This window comes from Etheostoma cragini, chromosome 4 (assembly GCF_013103735.1).
Source record: "Etheostoma cragini isolate CJK2018 chromosome 4, CSU_Ecrag_1.0, whole genome shotgun sequence".
Taxonomy (NCBI): domain Eukaryota; kingdom Metazoa; phylum Chordata; class Actinopteri; order Perciformes; family Percidae; genus Etheostoma; species Etheostoma cragini.
The window spans coordinates 23,919,978-23,935,226 of record NC_048410.1 but is presented as its reverse complement, the minus strand read 5'-3'; the positions used below and the strand labels follow the sequence as shown (position 1 = coordinate 23,935,226).

At 39.5% G+C, this 15,249-nt stretch overlaps 2 protein-coding genes across 2 annotated transcripts in view; one reads left to right on the top strand and one right to left on the bottom strand.

The window, feature by feature from the left end:
• cenpp (centromere protein P) overlaps positions 1 to 15,249 on the top strand; it is a 108,350-nt gene that overhangs the window by 17,533 nt on the left and 75,568 nt on the right. The window lies entirely within an intron of this gene.
• On the bottom strand, positions 106 to 8,127 carry ogna (osteoglycin, paralog a). Its single transcript, XM_034868983.1, has 6 exons — positions 7,815 to 8,127; positions 4,400 to 4,463; positions 3,614 to 3,778; positions 1,946 to 2,151; positions 916 to 1,008; positions 106 to 748 (listed from the first exon to the last, which is right to left on the bottom strand). Exons 1-6 carry the CDS (start codon positions 7,962 to 7,964, stop codon positions 578 to 580), a joined length of 849 nt encoding a protein of 282 aa, XP_034724874.1. The 5' UTR covers positions 7,965 to 8,127; the 3' UTR covers positions 106 to 577.

Sequence of the window (15,249 nt, the reverse complement as noted above, 5' to 3'; positions counted from 1 at the left end):
CAGCCGTGGTTTGAACTTCTTTCTCAAGTTCTTTAATCACTTTAAACATTATTAAATGTAAACATTATACATTCATTAGATGAGAGATTGTCTAAAAGTGTGTGCTGTATAATGTAATGTCTCAATACTACAACATGATTCAAAGGACAAAGCAGGCCTTTCCCACTGCCTTTCAGCAAAGATAAACTCAACTAGTAGAAACGCTGATTTTCTGACAAACTAGTTTGTTGAAGCATATTGAAGCTTTTACACTCATTCTCGGGTGGTTTTGCACCAGTTCATATGACTGTAGCTCTTAACAACTCTCATGTGTAACTTCATGCAGACAGGAATTGAATTGAAAAAGGCCAGAGTATAGAAAATCCTTCAGTTCTACAATTTTAGTCCAGTGAATGGTTTCATTTTGACCTGACAATGTCACAAGCTGTCTGTAGGTTTGCTGAAGTAAAAACATTGACACATTTATCCCCACCATGGGACCAGCACCCCAAAATCCATAACATCACGGTATCCCCCCAGCAGTCTGCTGTGGGAAAACTGCTTCATCAGCAACAAAGGGGTTACAGTAAAGTTTCTCTCAGCGGTACCGTCCAATAGGCAGTACCTTCATACAGGTGAAGATGTCGGGATACTTTGACAGCAACACCGGGTTGCCATCCATACGGACCTCATTGAGGCTCAGCCTTAAGAAGTAGGTGTCATTGGACCTGCAGAAGGTGTCTATGTTGACCTCAGTGATGTTGTTGTTCTGGAGGAAATGGTAACAATGCCAAAAATGTAATACATACATACATGGAATACAATCTAAGCTGGTTGATTAAAACCCCTCATTTCCTGGTATACAGATTTGTCCTGTAATAATAATTACTATAACACACACTAAGTTCTAGCAACAAAACAGTATAAGAAACAAACCTGTAGATGTAAGATCCGAACACTGTCTGGGATGTGTGGAACTGCTTCCAGCTGGTTGTTGGCCAAGAGCAGGTTTGCCAACTTGGTCATTTTCTGTTAGGGAAACAAATTCACACCATGGAGACCCAGTCCATTCACCTGAGATGTTATTAGTTGTCCTATCCCTGTTTGGGAAGTGAAAGTGTACCTGCAAATATACACAGCATACCTGGCTATAGACCAGATATACTTCAGGAAAAGCAAAGTTGTGAGTTATACGGATCATTAACATTTTGGGAATTTTAATTTTTTATTTTCCTGTTATTAATAAGATGAAAATATTATCAGTCTTATGTCTTTACAAGTATCAGGCTGGAGCCAGGATATGGTTGGCTAAGTAAAAAGACTCACTAATAACAATTACACAAACAGTTTTGTAAAAACGACCGGTTTTCTGCAGGTTTTAGAGGGAGTTTCCTGTTTAACAACAGCCAGGTGTAGTGACTGAGTAGAGCTTTCTGAGGTGTAGTGATTGTGTACAACTTCCTGATGCCTTGTTGCCATACTGAGGTTGCCAGGTTATGGTTCCTTCATGCCTGGTCAAGAAAGAGTTCCAACATAAAACCACACTTACTTATCATGTCACTCTTGGGACAAAAAATAAGCAAATATCCCAAACTGTCGAGCTAACTCATGTAGATGTTTTAATAGCTGTGCAGTAAGAAAATATGGGCTCCATCCAAGTTTTCCTATAATGTAAAGCAATCTTAAGTGTTGCATATGTTTTAAAATGTTTGCAAAGAGAAGAGATTGACAAGACACAGTACAGTACGTTGTTTGGAGAGCCTACCTTCATTTTCAGAATTGTATTGCTGAGCAGAGCTATCGTGGCTCACTGTCAGTTTGGCTATATCATTGATGCTTTTGTAAAAACATATGTACTTTTGAAGATCACTCACTTATTAAATAATTGAATTGCTCCAGTCCCTATCTTTAAGATTGGGTTGGAATATTCTTAATTGAAAAAGCTGGGAAAGGTGATGATGTTTACCTTGAAAGCGTTAGCTTTGACACCCTTGGTTTTGAGGAAGTTATTGTTGGCATTGAAGGATTTGAGTTTGGCAGCTGGGAGCATGGGGAGTTTGACCAATCTGTTATCAGCCAGAGACAATTCCTCCAGGTCGGTTAGCTTAGAGAACGCCCCATCTTCAATCTCTGAGATCATGTTTCCCGTCAGGTCAATCCTCTTCAGACCCACTGTTGATAGATGAATAAAAATATGTTAATACAGTTGGACAGAATGGCATGAAAAAAACAGTTGTAGGCATTTTGTTGTTGTACCACCATATTATTTTTTCAAATTTTATCATCCCTCTGCTTTTGTGTTTAGCATTATATTTTGAAAATTCAGTTTACACTGACAACAATTTGTTCAATAATCTCAGCACTTGCATGTTTACGCATTTTTTTTTCTGGGTCAACTGGTTTGTGCTCCTTTTACTGTTTAACCAAGCTGTTACAGACCTCTGTCAAGTTGATCCTCCATTATTATGGCCCCTCTGCAGATGATTGTCCAGCACAAAGATTTCTTATGATCAAAGAATGTAATAGTACTCTTAACTACCAGGGGAAAGGCCTTTTCTTCCTGTTGGTCTGAAAGAAGGAACTGGATACACCAGGCCAGCACTAAAAAGCTCTAGAGCTTCAACTCTGAGGCTCCAAGAATCCTAAATGAGGACATTCCCTGAGAATCATAATTGAATCACCAGGTGCCTATCCCACCCTTAATTGAGAGGACTATCCCTTAAAGTATTTTATGAACTAGTATTCCTGGAGAGCTACTTTTGGTTTGTTACTGATCCAGTTAACAGTGCAGTCACATGAACCAGTGTCCTGTAATTTTGCTGCCCCAAATGCATCACATGCATCTGAACAGCAAATATAAAAAGTGACACATGACACTTCCCCTTGGGGCTGGGAAACGATCAAATGTGTTTTCCTCTTGCAGCCATTACCTGACTATGACTAATTGAGCTTCATGCCTAGTCTGAACATTTTCCTTTTTTCCAAAATTGTGAGGCACTACATTCATCAATTACCGGGAGGTAAATGTATGATTGTGATGTTTCTGGACCTGTTGAGCTGGATCAGACAAACTAATGGCTCAACTCTTTTCATGATAATTTTAGTTACTTGATGGGTTTAAAGAGTTACCTCACTCATTAAATATGTGGCCTTTGCTGTTGGAACTCACTGCAGGGTGTCCAAAAGGACACAGTCACAGCTGTTCATATATTATTCATGAGCAGTAGAGCTGTATATCTTCCTCTATAATACCATTCAAATTTATTTCCTTATTTTAAATATTTGGTTTATATTTGAATATATATAACGCTCAAATTCAGCCTATTATTAATAGTTACTACGCTACTCAGGTTTATGCATCGCCAATACTACTATCAGCAGGTGGTTACGTTAATTTGCAATGCAGGCTTTCTGTTATAAATTAGAATTCTCCTGGATCAAGCTGAGATGAGCCTGATGACTTTATGTATAATTAATAAAATACAATATGAAATTGAAAACATTTCAATCAAAAATATTAGTCAAAGAACAAGACAAATGGACGAAGCATTCACTGCCAACTTATAGTCTTTGAGAGCACGGCTTGAATAACTTGGCTGAGCAATCGTTGTGATAGAGACAGTTCCAGGCTTACATGTGTCAGCAAAGTCTTTGGTGCTGATCTTTTTGATCTTGTTGAAGCGGGCATAAAGGTAGGTTGTCTCTTTTGGCAAGCTGGGAACAGTGGTCATGTCTGGACTGACCTCCTCACAATATACCGAACCAGTCAGACACACACAAAGCAGGCAGGTGGGCAGGTCTGCAACACAAAGGCACCACACAAACATCAAGCCATTTTTCAGAGTGAGATGTAATCACAGCATTGCATTATAATCTCTTAATTGTTGCCTATCAGGGAATATAATATAATTAAACTAATGGGTTCAAATCTTTGTCTAAAACCTATCAAATCCCAAAACATTCAGGTCATCACATAGGTGAAAGAAAGCTAAGGCCTAAGTAGTGTGTTTGGAGTTGTCGTTTAAAAAAAAAAGCTCACATGCAGCTACTGTACTTCACTGTACAGCTACTTCAAAATGCAGCTGCGAGGGCTCGGACTATTTACTAGTAATTTAACGGCTTGCTTGGACTGGCATCAACACACATCTTCAACCCGCTCAGTTTCTATTCTACTTTTGAACTCCTCAGATCCATTGATCAATTACTCCTTGATGTTCCACATTCCCAGTTGTTATTTTTTAATTATTTAAATCTATTATAAACTTGTTCTGAGAAATCTGTAGTTTGTCTTTGAGTATCTTTCCCAAACCTTCCAATCATGGACAGATTGACTTAAAGCCACTCAAAACAATTGCCCCCTCAATCATAAGTTGTATGTTCTTTACCAGGTGGACACAAGGTAAACTGGTCTTTCTCTTACCAGAGGCGTCTCCTTCGTCTTTGGTTAGGCTGTCATCAGGTTCATCAGCAAGAGGCCGCTCCCTCTGTAGGAGAAAACATGGCCTGTTCAAACAGCAGCCAGCTCATTTGCTAGACCCAAACATTGACACTGCCAGGGTTAGGAGGTCAGTTTTGGAAATATGCGTAATAACTCGTTGTACTGGCAAATTTAGGGTAAAAAAAGGACTAACAGGTTTTTTTTTGAAAATGCAATTTACAGGCTGATGGTGAACACAATAGTGTTCAGAAGGTAACACAATAGTGTTTGAGCCTATAGCCCACTGTTTAAATTAATGCAATATTGCAGTATTTTGCACTAGTTGTCTTGTGGGACATTTCCAAAAAAAACTTTAGTTTTTCTCCATTGTATAGACAATGCACTCAATTCTGAAAACGTAAAGCTCATCTATTAACAATATTTCAGACCATGGGATTCATTCTATTTCTATGCTCTAGACTCTAAGCTCAAATTCATTGTTTTCACTCAAATACAAATTATAGATCAACCATTATTGAAATCATAAGAAGTGCCACTTTAAAGCCATGCTCAGACTACAGAAGGTTCTGGGCAATTTATACCCAACTTACCCCTACCCTAATCCAGGACTTGGGTGAGTACTGATTTTCATCCACGATTATCTGGTAATATGAGCGGTTTACAGATCCATCTTAAACCTCCCAAACTTTTGCAGGGCTACCATGATCATTTCAAACATGTTCGATATCTAGGAACCTGGATGATCATGTCAGTACTTCCTGCAGCACCTGATGTTTCCAAGCAGTGGTAAACAGGAGACGGAAACGGTTAAACTGACCTCCGTTCTGGCTTAAAGACCAAGAACCGACAACTCGTGTTGATCCGTCTCACGTAATCCATTCATGTTATGGCTCTGCGTTTCTTTTGTGTCACTGGAAAGCATTAACGCTACAGAAAGTTGTTGCACTGAATCAGTCTCGGTTTTGTTTACATCTGCTGCCCCATGGGAGATCACGTGACAGAACGTGTGTGATGTGCCATTCGTTTTGAAATCGTGTGTGTGTGTGTGTGTGTGTGTGTGTGTGTGTGTGTGAGAATAATAGAGATTAGAGAAAAAAAGTAGCGGAAGAATATGAAATGATGTGCTGGCAACCTGATTTCACAGTTGGTTAGGATTTTAAAACTCTTGTAGTCTGAGGTTGGCTTAAGGTGATAATTATAATATAATGGGATGTGATTTATTGGACATCAAGAACTTAAGTTAGACACTGTTGGGTTTAACACATCAAGGCTAAGTGGGCAATCAGACTGTAAACGCTACTGTGTTAAACAAAAACACAAGGGTCTGTGATGGTGGCAGTGTAAAAGATGAAACACAATCCAGAAAGTCCAGTTTCAGTAACCCATCTATAAGTATCAAGTACATCTATAACGCTTTATCAATACCAAACACTAGTTTATGCTACTGTGCGACAGAATCTTTCAACTATGGCAAGTTATCACATCGTGAATCATTTTATTCTCAGTTTCTACAATCTCCAGATAATCATTAGAATTACACCGTTCTTGTTACTAATTTATCTACTGGGAAAGTGAGCCTGGATGTTTTTTTATTGGCCAATGCAGTGCCTTGTTGGATGATTTTTTTTCTGCTGAAGTTTAGTCAAGTTCAACTTTTCGCTGCATTGCTTTGCCCCCGTTGTGCCAACACAGTGGTCTGATCGAAATGAATAAGGAGAGTGCAATTTGTGACACAGTTCTGCGGACTCCATTCAGAACTTTCTATAGTGGTCAACATTATATTCCTTAGCTAGCTCTTAGCTGATTCAGAAGCGTTGTTGTACTCTATGACCCATGACCAGGCTTTGTAATATTGTAGTGTAATTGTAGTGCTGTCATGTAGGAGCTAATGAAAATCAGGTTGGTTTCAAGGTTTTTGCATTTATCTGTAGCCGATGACACCCCCCCCCCCCCCCCCCCCCCCCCCCCCCCCCCCCCCCCCCCCGAGCCTTTAGACCTTTGGAGGTTGTGATCAATTTCATCCTTCAGCCTGAGGAGGTTTGGGCTTGTGGACAGCTTCAAATCCTTTAACTTGTCATGACTGTTTGAAGGGATTTTTTTTAAGCTACAACTGTGTTAAGTGTAACTGTTAAATTCAACCTGTGTACATATCTTCAACGGAACTGCCTATGGATGTGAAATGAATGTCAGTGTAACCTCACAATAAGGTTGCAATGTACCACATGGTGGCTGGGTATCACCAATAAGCCATTCACCACTGAAGCTCACAAATCGGAGGGCTTATCTGTTGCATGGCAACCAAAAAGAAAGAAGGAACTAATCTGCTATCACTATATTAACTTCCATTTAAAGTTAGAGTCCTACATCACCATGGGTGTAATGGTTGGTTGGTTTATTCTCTATAATTAAAACTTGGGTTAATTTCCCTTCAGTGACTGCAAAGAATCAAGATTTCTTAGAAAAATGTCGTCCCCTAACCCTGCTGCAAGTCTATGTTGGTCTCTGAACTAACTGACTGGCCTGCAGACTAATTAAAGAGAAGAAAGAGAACATTTTCACGTTGTGGATTAAAAAGTTAGCCTGAAAGAAGCTTGATGCAGTTTTTACTCATTAAAACTGACCATACTTTTTATAGCCACATTCACTCACACTTTTTTCTTTTCCATTCATTCTGTGGATTGTTTTTGTGTGTTTCTATTTTCTGGTAGTGTTTCCTGAAGACTAAAAAGTGTGTGTGTGTGTGTGTGTGTGTGTGTGTGTGTGTGTGTGTGTGTGTGTGTGTGTGTGTGTGTGTGTGTGTGTGTGTGTGTGTGTGTGTGTGTGTGTGTGTGTGTGTGTGTGTGTGTGTGTGTGTGTGTGTGTGTGTGTGTGTGTGTGTGTGTGTGTGTGTGTGTGTGTGTGTGTGTGTGTGTGTGTGTGTGTGTGTGTGTGTGTGTGTGTGTGTGTGAGAGAGAGTGGGTGAGAGAGAGTGGGTGAGAGAGAGTGGGTGAGAGAGAGTGGGTGAGATTGGCAAGTAGCAGAAGACAAATTAAACAACTAAACCATACAATGTATCATTAGTTTTTAGAATAATGTGTCTGGATCATTGAATATTGCTAAACTGTTGAGCATGACCTACTTGTCCATGGGGATTAATAAGGTCTCATTTATCTGGAATTATTTCACCTTCATCTATAATTTCTCACATTAAGCAGATAACGTGTCCGTTCCGACCAAAATCTTGGCATTGTGTCTCTGTGCTCCTATGTAGTGTAACAAAAGGGCGTTACTTGTAATCCTTACAAGTAAAAGGATTGTTTTCAGAAGTCATCAGAAGATGTCATTTTCACGTCAGAGCTATTGAAGAGAACAGTTTTTGGTAAAAAAAAAAGCATGGCATAAATAATAAAGTTCTTACCGTAGCCCTCCTTGATTTCAAATGGTCACCAAAGTTCAGCTCACTGCCAGGTAGAGATCTTGGTATCAGCTGTGAGTCCTGGTCAAACCTCTTGGCCGAGGCTCCTACTAGCCATGGCACCAGCATACAGGTGAATAAGACAGCCTTCATGCTGTTCAAGCAGTGTGATGCCGACACACCAGCTCGTCTTAAAGCCTGAGTTTAGGTAAGCAGCTGCTTTATGCTACGAACCCCAGTTGGGATGTGTCAAATGACTGTATTTAAAGGCTGATCCAGTAGCTTCCAGCAGACTCTTAAAGCAGAGTTTATAGAGCAGAGCACTTAACCCTTCCCTGACAGAGAGAGAGAGAGAGAGAGAGGGGCACAGACAGGATGTACAGATAGAGGCGGACACACCAAAAAAATCACACATGCAAAAAGACAAAGAGCCAAAGAGAGAAAAAATTGTCTATTTTTTTCTGTTCAGTGTCCCTTTTAATGTGTACAGGAAAAAAATTATTAAAAAAACTGCAGGGAAAGCAGAAAAATGGAAAGTTGACAACCACAGTGTGAGTGCGTTTGGTCAGGAGGAATGTCTGTGGTCTCTGCCCAGCCACTCAGTAATGACTCGTAATAACCAACCCATCTCTCATTAGGCTGGATGTGTTTTTTCTTTTCTTTTTCAATAGCTCTGTTTTTTCTTGCGGCTGTCAGACACTGATCCTAGGCTAGATTTTATGTGATTACTTGGAACTGACTATTAGTTGAATCTGCTTGACTTTCTGGATGATGACTTCTCATAGTGACTTGTCAGGTTAAGGTTGATGTTACTCACTGCTTTCATCTGCATTGATATGATCAACCAATGAAGCTTGTTCGGGTTTGTCATCTAGAATGAGGACGTACAATTACACACCCATAGTTATAAAGTTGTAGATACACAAAACCACAACTGTGTGTTACTGCACATGTTTTTATTCAAATGATCTAATTTGCATGGTTCCCATGGATCAGCATAAAGTCTTAATACAAAATTTCTATTCAAGGTCTGATAGATTTTTGAGAAGGGATGTATTTAATTTGAGGGGTTGAGTTTCTGTTTTTATGTTTGGTACTTATGCATTATAGTTTTTATATATAGCTATCTGTCATTATAATTCCCAGACACTTCCACCTCAACGTAGCCAAAAGAAATGGCAATAGGTTTCCCATATCCCCAGCACCCCATTGCCGTCAAAAACAAAACAGTAGAAATGGTTGATAGCTTCAAATACCTTAGAGTCACACTAGACAACAAACTCACTTTCAGCCAGAACACGAAGCACATTCAAAAAGGAGCCATCCGTAAACTCAAAGGCCTGTTTCCCCCACATCTCCTCCTACTGCTGTGTCGGAGTATTGTCCTGCCCATCCTGCTTTAGCATGCTTTCTGTCACAAACCGGGCCAAACTCAAACGTGTCACCAACATTGCTGCCAAATTAATCTGTCTCCCCACACCCACACTCTCAGATCTCAATTTTAAGGACACCAAACTCCTCCCAACAACAACAGCACTTACGGGTGCTACTCTTATGAGTATGTGTTTTTCATTGACATGATTGGCTATAGAAGCATTTAGGATTGTAGGCAGAGACATGCATGTTTTACTGTACATGAAGCTTAATTTTACATTTTTGTCCGGATGCACAGCCTAATTCTGTTTCTGACAATCTTGTCTAAACCACCTGAGGACTCGTTCGTGAGACCAGAGCCAGAACAGTCCAGCAGCAGCGTTTGGTGTTCTTATTGCTTCCTTCCTGATGTTGAGGGGTTTTGAATGAGAATGTTGTTCAAATGCTTCCCATCGTTCTGCTCTGCTTTGTGGTATTGGTTGACTTACATAACTTCACAGGTAGAGCAGCAGTGTCTCGATTTTGTCTTTGCATTGAATTGATTTACTAGAATGGGCTATTAGCTGTAAACTGGTGACATGAAGAATTTACCATTGCAAACAATCTCTGTCTTATGATTTTACCTTCTCAGGTCTATTCAGGCTAAATGAAAATGTTGTTGAAAATAAGATTTTTCCTCTTTAATTATTCCTAATATATTGTATGTAAATCCATTGGAGCATGCACACACAGCAGTTACCACAGTCTCCTACCATGCCAGGTGCAGAAAGACATAATCTGTGTTGCAATTTCTCATCTGCATTGTTACATGTAGGTCTAGTAGTTCTGGGTCTTGATAGTTTTGGCAAACATCTGTGTGCAGGAAGGCATCATCATTAACGCCTTCAAGCTAAACAGATTAAAATGTTTTATGACTGGCAGATTGATTGATTGGATGTTGATTGAATTAAAGTCAAAATGCTGATTCATGTAAATGGTTCATTTCTGGGTTGCAGCCCTTCTTTAGGTCTCATGGCTGTATTTTCTTTTGATCGTTTCATATGAATTTTACACAAATGACCTACAACACACATTGATTCATCAGTAGAGTAAGTAAGTTGGGGATATTAGCTTTATACAAATTGTTTTTGTGCGTTTTCGTCTTTCTTTGACAGTTGCTAGGTATGTCAAGGTCCTATGAATGAGTTATTTAAAATATTAGTTTGGAATAGATGAAATATCTATGTTAACTTGATCGGTTGATGAACAGAATAAAAATGCTCCTTAAGATGATAGAATAAGGTGAACAGGCTCTCACTGGTCTGAATAAATTCTGACCAGAACAATGATCCCTGGAAGACATTGTGGGAACATTCTGTATCTTGGCCATTAATCTCTTAATCAATGCATCTTTATGGTTTACTGTAAAATGTATCAGACTTCTACAGCCTCACATTTTGAAAGAGTTATGAAGTGTTGTAGAGGCAATAACACATCAATAAATAACTCTGATGTGATTTACACAAAATAACGCCAAACAAATCCTCCAGGAATGAATCAGAAACAAAATTACTGGAAATTGCAAACAAAAGTATGGGAGAGGTTTCCTAAGTAGAAAAGCCAAGACTTTATTCTCAGTAATAAATATAAAGAAAAACTATTCACTCAGTCTATTCAACAGCTGTTGAGATCCAGCAGTTTTTGGGTTGATTTCAACCTTGGTTGTCAAATCAAGGAGATGTTGGGCTTCCCCTGAGCAGTTCTTAAGAATTTTTTTTATTTTTTTGGTGTTCTCCCTAGACATGGTGAAATGACAAGAGACAGTACTTCTTTACAGTCTAAACAACCACAGTGAAAGAGCAAAGAAAGAAGTCTAACAGCAAAACAGTTCAATAGGAAACATGTGACTATTTCAGTTCTCAGAGGAGAGGAAAAAGAATGGGGCCCAGATATAAACATCCAAGGAACATGAGCCCAGACTGTTACAGGTGTGTTAGCAATTATGAACACCTTTAAACTTTTACAACTCTGGGAAGAGGGCCAGCAACTGGAGAATGTTTTTACTGTCACTAATTTTCTATGCCAGAGTTTGGGCTGTCAGGGTGGTTTCACTGGTATTCTACTGCACAATAAAGTGAATCGATATGTTTGTGAACATGAGAGCCTTTTTTTTTTAAAGCTTTAATTTTAAAATCCTTGTAAAATAGTAATAGACAAAAAGTTTGCTTTGCTCATTTATGCTGCAATTTCCTCAGAAAAGGGAGAGAAATAGAAGAAAAGTGCTGAATTTGTATGAGATTGCAAATGGATAGATAAGGGCCCGCAGGGACTATAAACTGATTTTTGAAAGCATTTTCTTCAAACTTTTGCAAAAGCAATTTTTTTAATATTTTAAATCCTGCATTTTTCACATTTGTGTATTTTCTTGCAGTCTTCATCTTGGCTGCCTCTGTTGTTGTTGTTAAAAAAAATTGTAGATTACGATCTGCAACTGTCGATGAGCCGAAGGGTGTTAATCTGGCAGTAGGAATTCTGTGACCCATGCAATGGGGCCCCACTCTTAAAACATTGCTTCGTTGCGCAACTAGTGGTTATTACCTTTCCAGGGTACCTTTTTGAAACATCAGTTTGTTTTAAATACAGCTTGAAAATCATAACCACTTTAACAGTGATTGGCCAGGTGCGCAAAGGTATGAAAATAGTAGGATTGAACTTCTTTCTCAAGCTGTTACTTTAATTCAAACACTCGCACTGATGATTCTGTCACTTGTCATGTGAACAACATTGCACCCCAGTGAATGCTTTCAAGGAGAAACTAAAAGAGTGTGCTGCTATTCCCATTTGTACAATTGGCACTTCATGCCCCTTTCCATTCAGATAAGGTATAAACAATTTAGCCTTAAGATGTACTGTATGAAGGAAACTTTACGGTTGTATTGCTTAAGATTTCTGTTCTTCTTTCAAAAGCAGTCATTTAGTGCCTGCTGGTGCCCAGCGTCCCGCTGGAACGTCTACATCTTTTCTGTTGCTAAAGTTGAACTGAATTTGGTGTCTGGAGGTGTCGTCTGCTCTCCACCTGGCTATGTATCGAGACCGTGGGGTGTGCTAGCTAGCTAATTGGGTTCTCATTTGTGGTCTGGTAAAAAGTAAATTAATCTACTTCAGTGTTTGATATTGCTATTTTCCAAGCTACTGTAGCTGTCATATTTAATGGAAGCTCTGTTAGTGTGGTTAGTAGATGGACAATGCACATTAATCAACATTTCTGTAAGCTCGTCAGCATTAGCCAGTTGGCTAATTTGCCACTGTAGTCCTATTTACCTCGCATGCGTGTCTTTATGGTAGGAGGAAATTGGAGCATCCGGAGGAAACCCACACAAACACTGGCAGAACATGCAAACTCCACACAAGACCGAAACAACCTGGATTCAAACCCAGAACCTTCTTGCTGTGAGACGGGGCTTTCGGTATATGGAATACGCTTTGTGATGACGCTGTCCCCTGAAGTTTTCTCTTCAGATGTCTCAATTATCAAAAAACCCTGCTTACTGCCAGTCACTGATTTAATGTCTTTAATATTTGAGGCTCCATACAAACTAATGTTGTGTTAACAAATGTTAAAAGCAACCCCGATCTAATTTCATGCAGCTCGCATGGCGCAAGTACTTTTCCACAGAATAGCAGGACACAGTAAAAAGAGTTGGCAAACTTTGTAAGGGGTTGCGGCTGCAAGTTTTCATACAGCTCAATGTGGCTGCTTTTTCTCGTTCCTTCACTGTTTGCCATATATAAACCTGATCTGCTTTCAAAAATGACCAAGCCTAGTTTTGAAGATGCATGTTCGAACAATCCCATTCAGTGCTAAACTCTGTGATGAATACATTGTGTTTTAAGTGACTGCTTCAAAATAAAAGCCACTGCATGTTGAATGGTTTTGTTGGAAGCAGCAGCAGCAGTAGGAAATGTTATAACTAACTAACTAGTCTTGCATTGCCAGACCTATCTCCTCAGCGCTCAGTATGGTCTGGCTGCACAAGTTAACATTCTGGAACAGGGGGAAGAAATGCTCTGTGTTGTACGTTTTTAAACCAATCACAATCCTCTTGGACAGTGCTAAGCCCCGGATGTAGCAACGGATCCTTTGCAAAATAGATAGCGGAAGGGGAGGAGAATGTGGATGTCAGGCTTTATTCAGGGATAGACCGGGGTAAATTAGCCCTGGGGTCTCATTTATAAAACTGTGCGTAGGAAGTGTACATACGGCCAAAAGCCAAAAATGGCGTACACCCCAAAATTCAAATGATTCCGGTTTGAAAACAGTGCATGCACATCTGTAAGCAATGTTCTCTATAAATCACAGATTACCTACAAATATAACAGTCTTTTATCCTGCCCTTTACACGCTGATTTTTAACCATAAATACTCTATGCAAAGCACCTTGTGTATGCTAATGTTAATGACCCTGGCAGTTGTTCTTTCGTGACGCTGAATCATGCCGAATGATGACAACTGGCTAAAGCAAAAAAAACTCTCAGATGCTCGGGAATTGCTGCAAATCAAACCCCACGCAGTGTTTGTTTAATTTGTGATTGTTAACACCTTGCCAAAATTGAGTGGTATCCCCCACCCAGAGATTCAATTTGAAGACAAAGGTGAAAAAGGCAAACACATTTTTCCTATTGCAGGTTTTGTTACCAACAGTATTAAAGTCCGGACTGATAACGAGGACATAAAGGGTAACGATTGTGCGAGAGCTTAACGGCTATATTTTCAGACTTTGACATTTGATTATTTATGCACAGTGTTAAAGACTACACTGTGTTCTGCAGTCATCTAACGGTAGGGTATTTGGTGCTATCCTGTATTACATGGAGTCGGACCATCTCCTCCTCCTGTGCTCCATAGCGGACAATGTGACGGTAAGACAGTGCCTATTAAACATTTAAGAACTAATTTTGATTTTAAGATTTGAGTTGGATTTTACAAGGTGTTTATGGAACAATTATCACTCCGTACAAGCGCATATAACATTGGATTTATCTTTTATGATGATGTTGATTATATGGAGCAAAAACTTGTTTGAGGCATCAATACTTAAACATATTACAAGTAATCTTTATTCCCACATTTTCTTTCTGCAGTCTGACATCAGTTCACCCCCTCACCATCTGCATTGCCTATTCCCATTGTCTTCAAAATGTGCGTACGCATGGGTATATGCACCAAACAAGAGTTCGGAGTACTCAGCTTTCTTGGAGACCTAGAATGGAGTCCTGTATGGGGCTCCACCAAGGGACTCCATAGTTCTGCTGGGGGATTTCAGCGCACACGTGGGCAATGATGGAGATACATGGAGAGGCGTGATTGGGTGAAACGGCCTCCTTGATCTAAACCAGAGTTTCGTTTCGTTTCGTTTTTATTTCACACGTCATCACTGTACATTCAATCACAATTCCATGAGGCACAACAATCATATACAGGACGCATGAAATGGGAACCCCAAATAAGCTACTAAAAGCTTTTCAGAGGGGGCCCGAAAACAAACACACCACAACCAACACACCTACAAAACTCAATTACCATGGACAAACAAAACAAACAAAACCCAAACACAAAAAAACAATAAAACAATAAAAACAATCCCAGCACAAATTGTAACATTTACAAATGTATCAACAATATGAAGAAAGCAATTTTTCCTTGACACGTTTCTCAAAGATGGAGACAGAATGCAACAATTTTAAGTTTTCCTTAAGCTCGTTCCAAATCTGCGGTCCCCTACAAACTATACTCGGGCTCGTACATTTTAACCAACGTTTTTTACCAGTAATTCGGTATTTTCCCCTTGTATCATAAGTATACAGGGGACGACTGATTGGGACAAGCTCACATAACCGGCCGTTTAACCTGTGAACAACCTGGAACATCATACAGGCATTTTGACATACGTTATGTTCAGTGAGCCTCAGTAATCCAGGACGATGAAATAGAGGACGAGTAGGGGTGTTTTTTCTGTAAACTCTGTAGTTTTCCCAAATGGCTAGGAAAAGTGTTACACCATATAATATTACAGTAATTTAAATG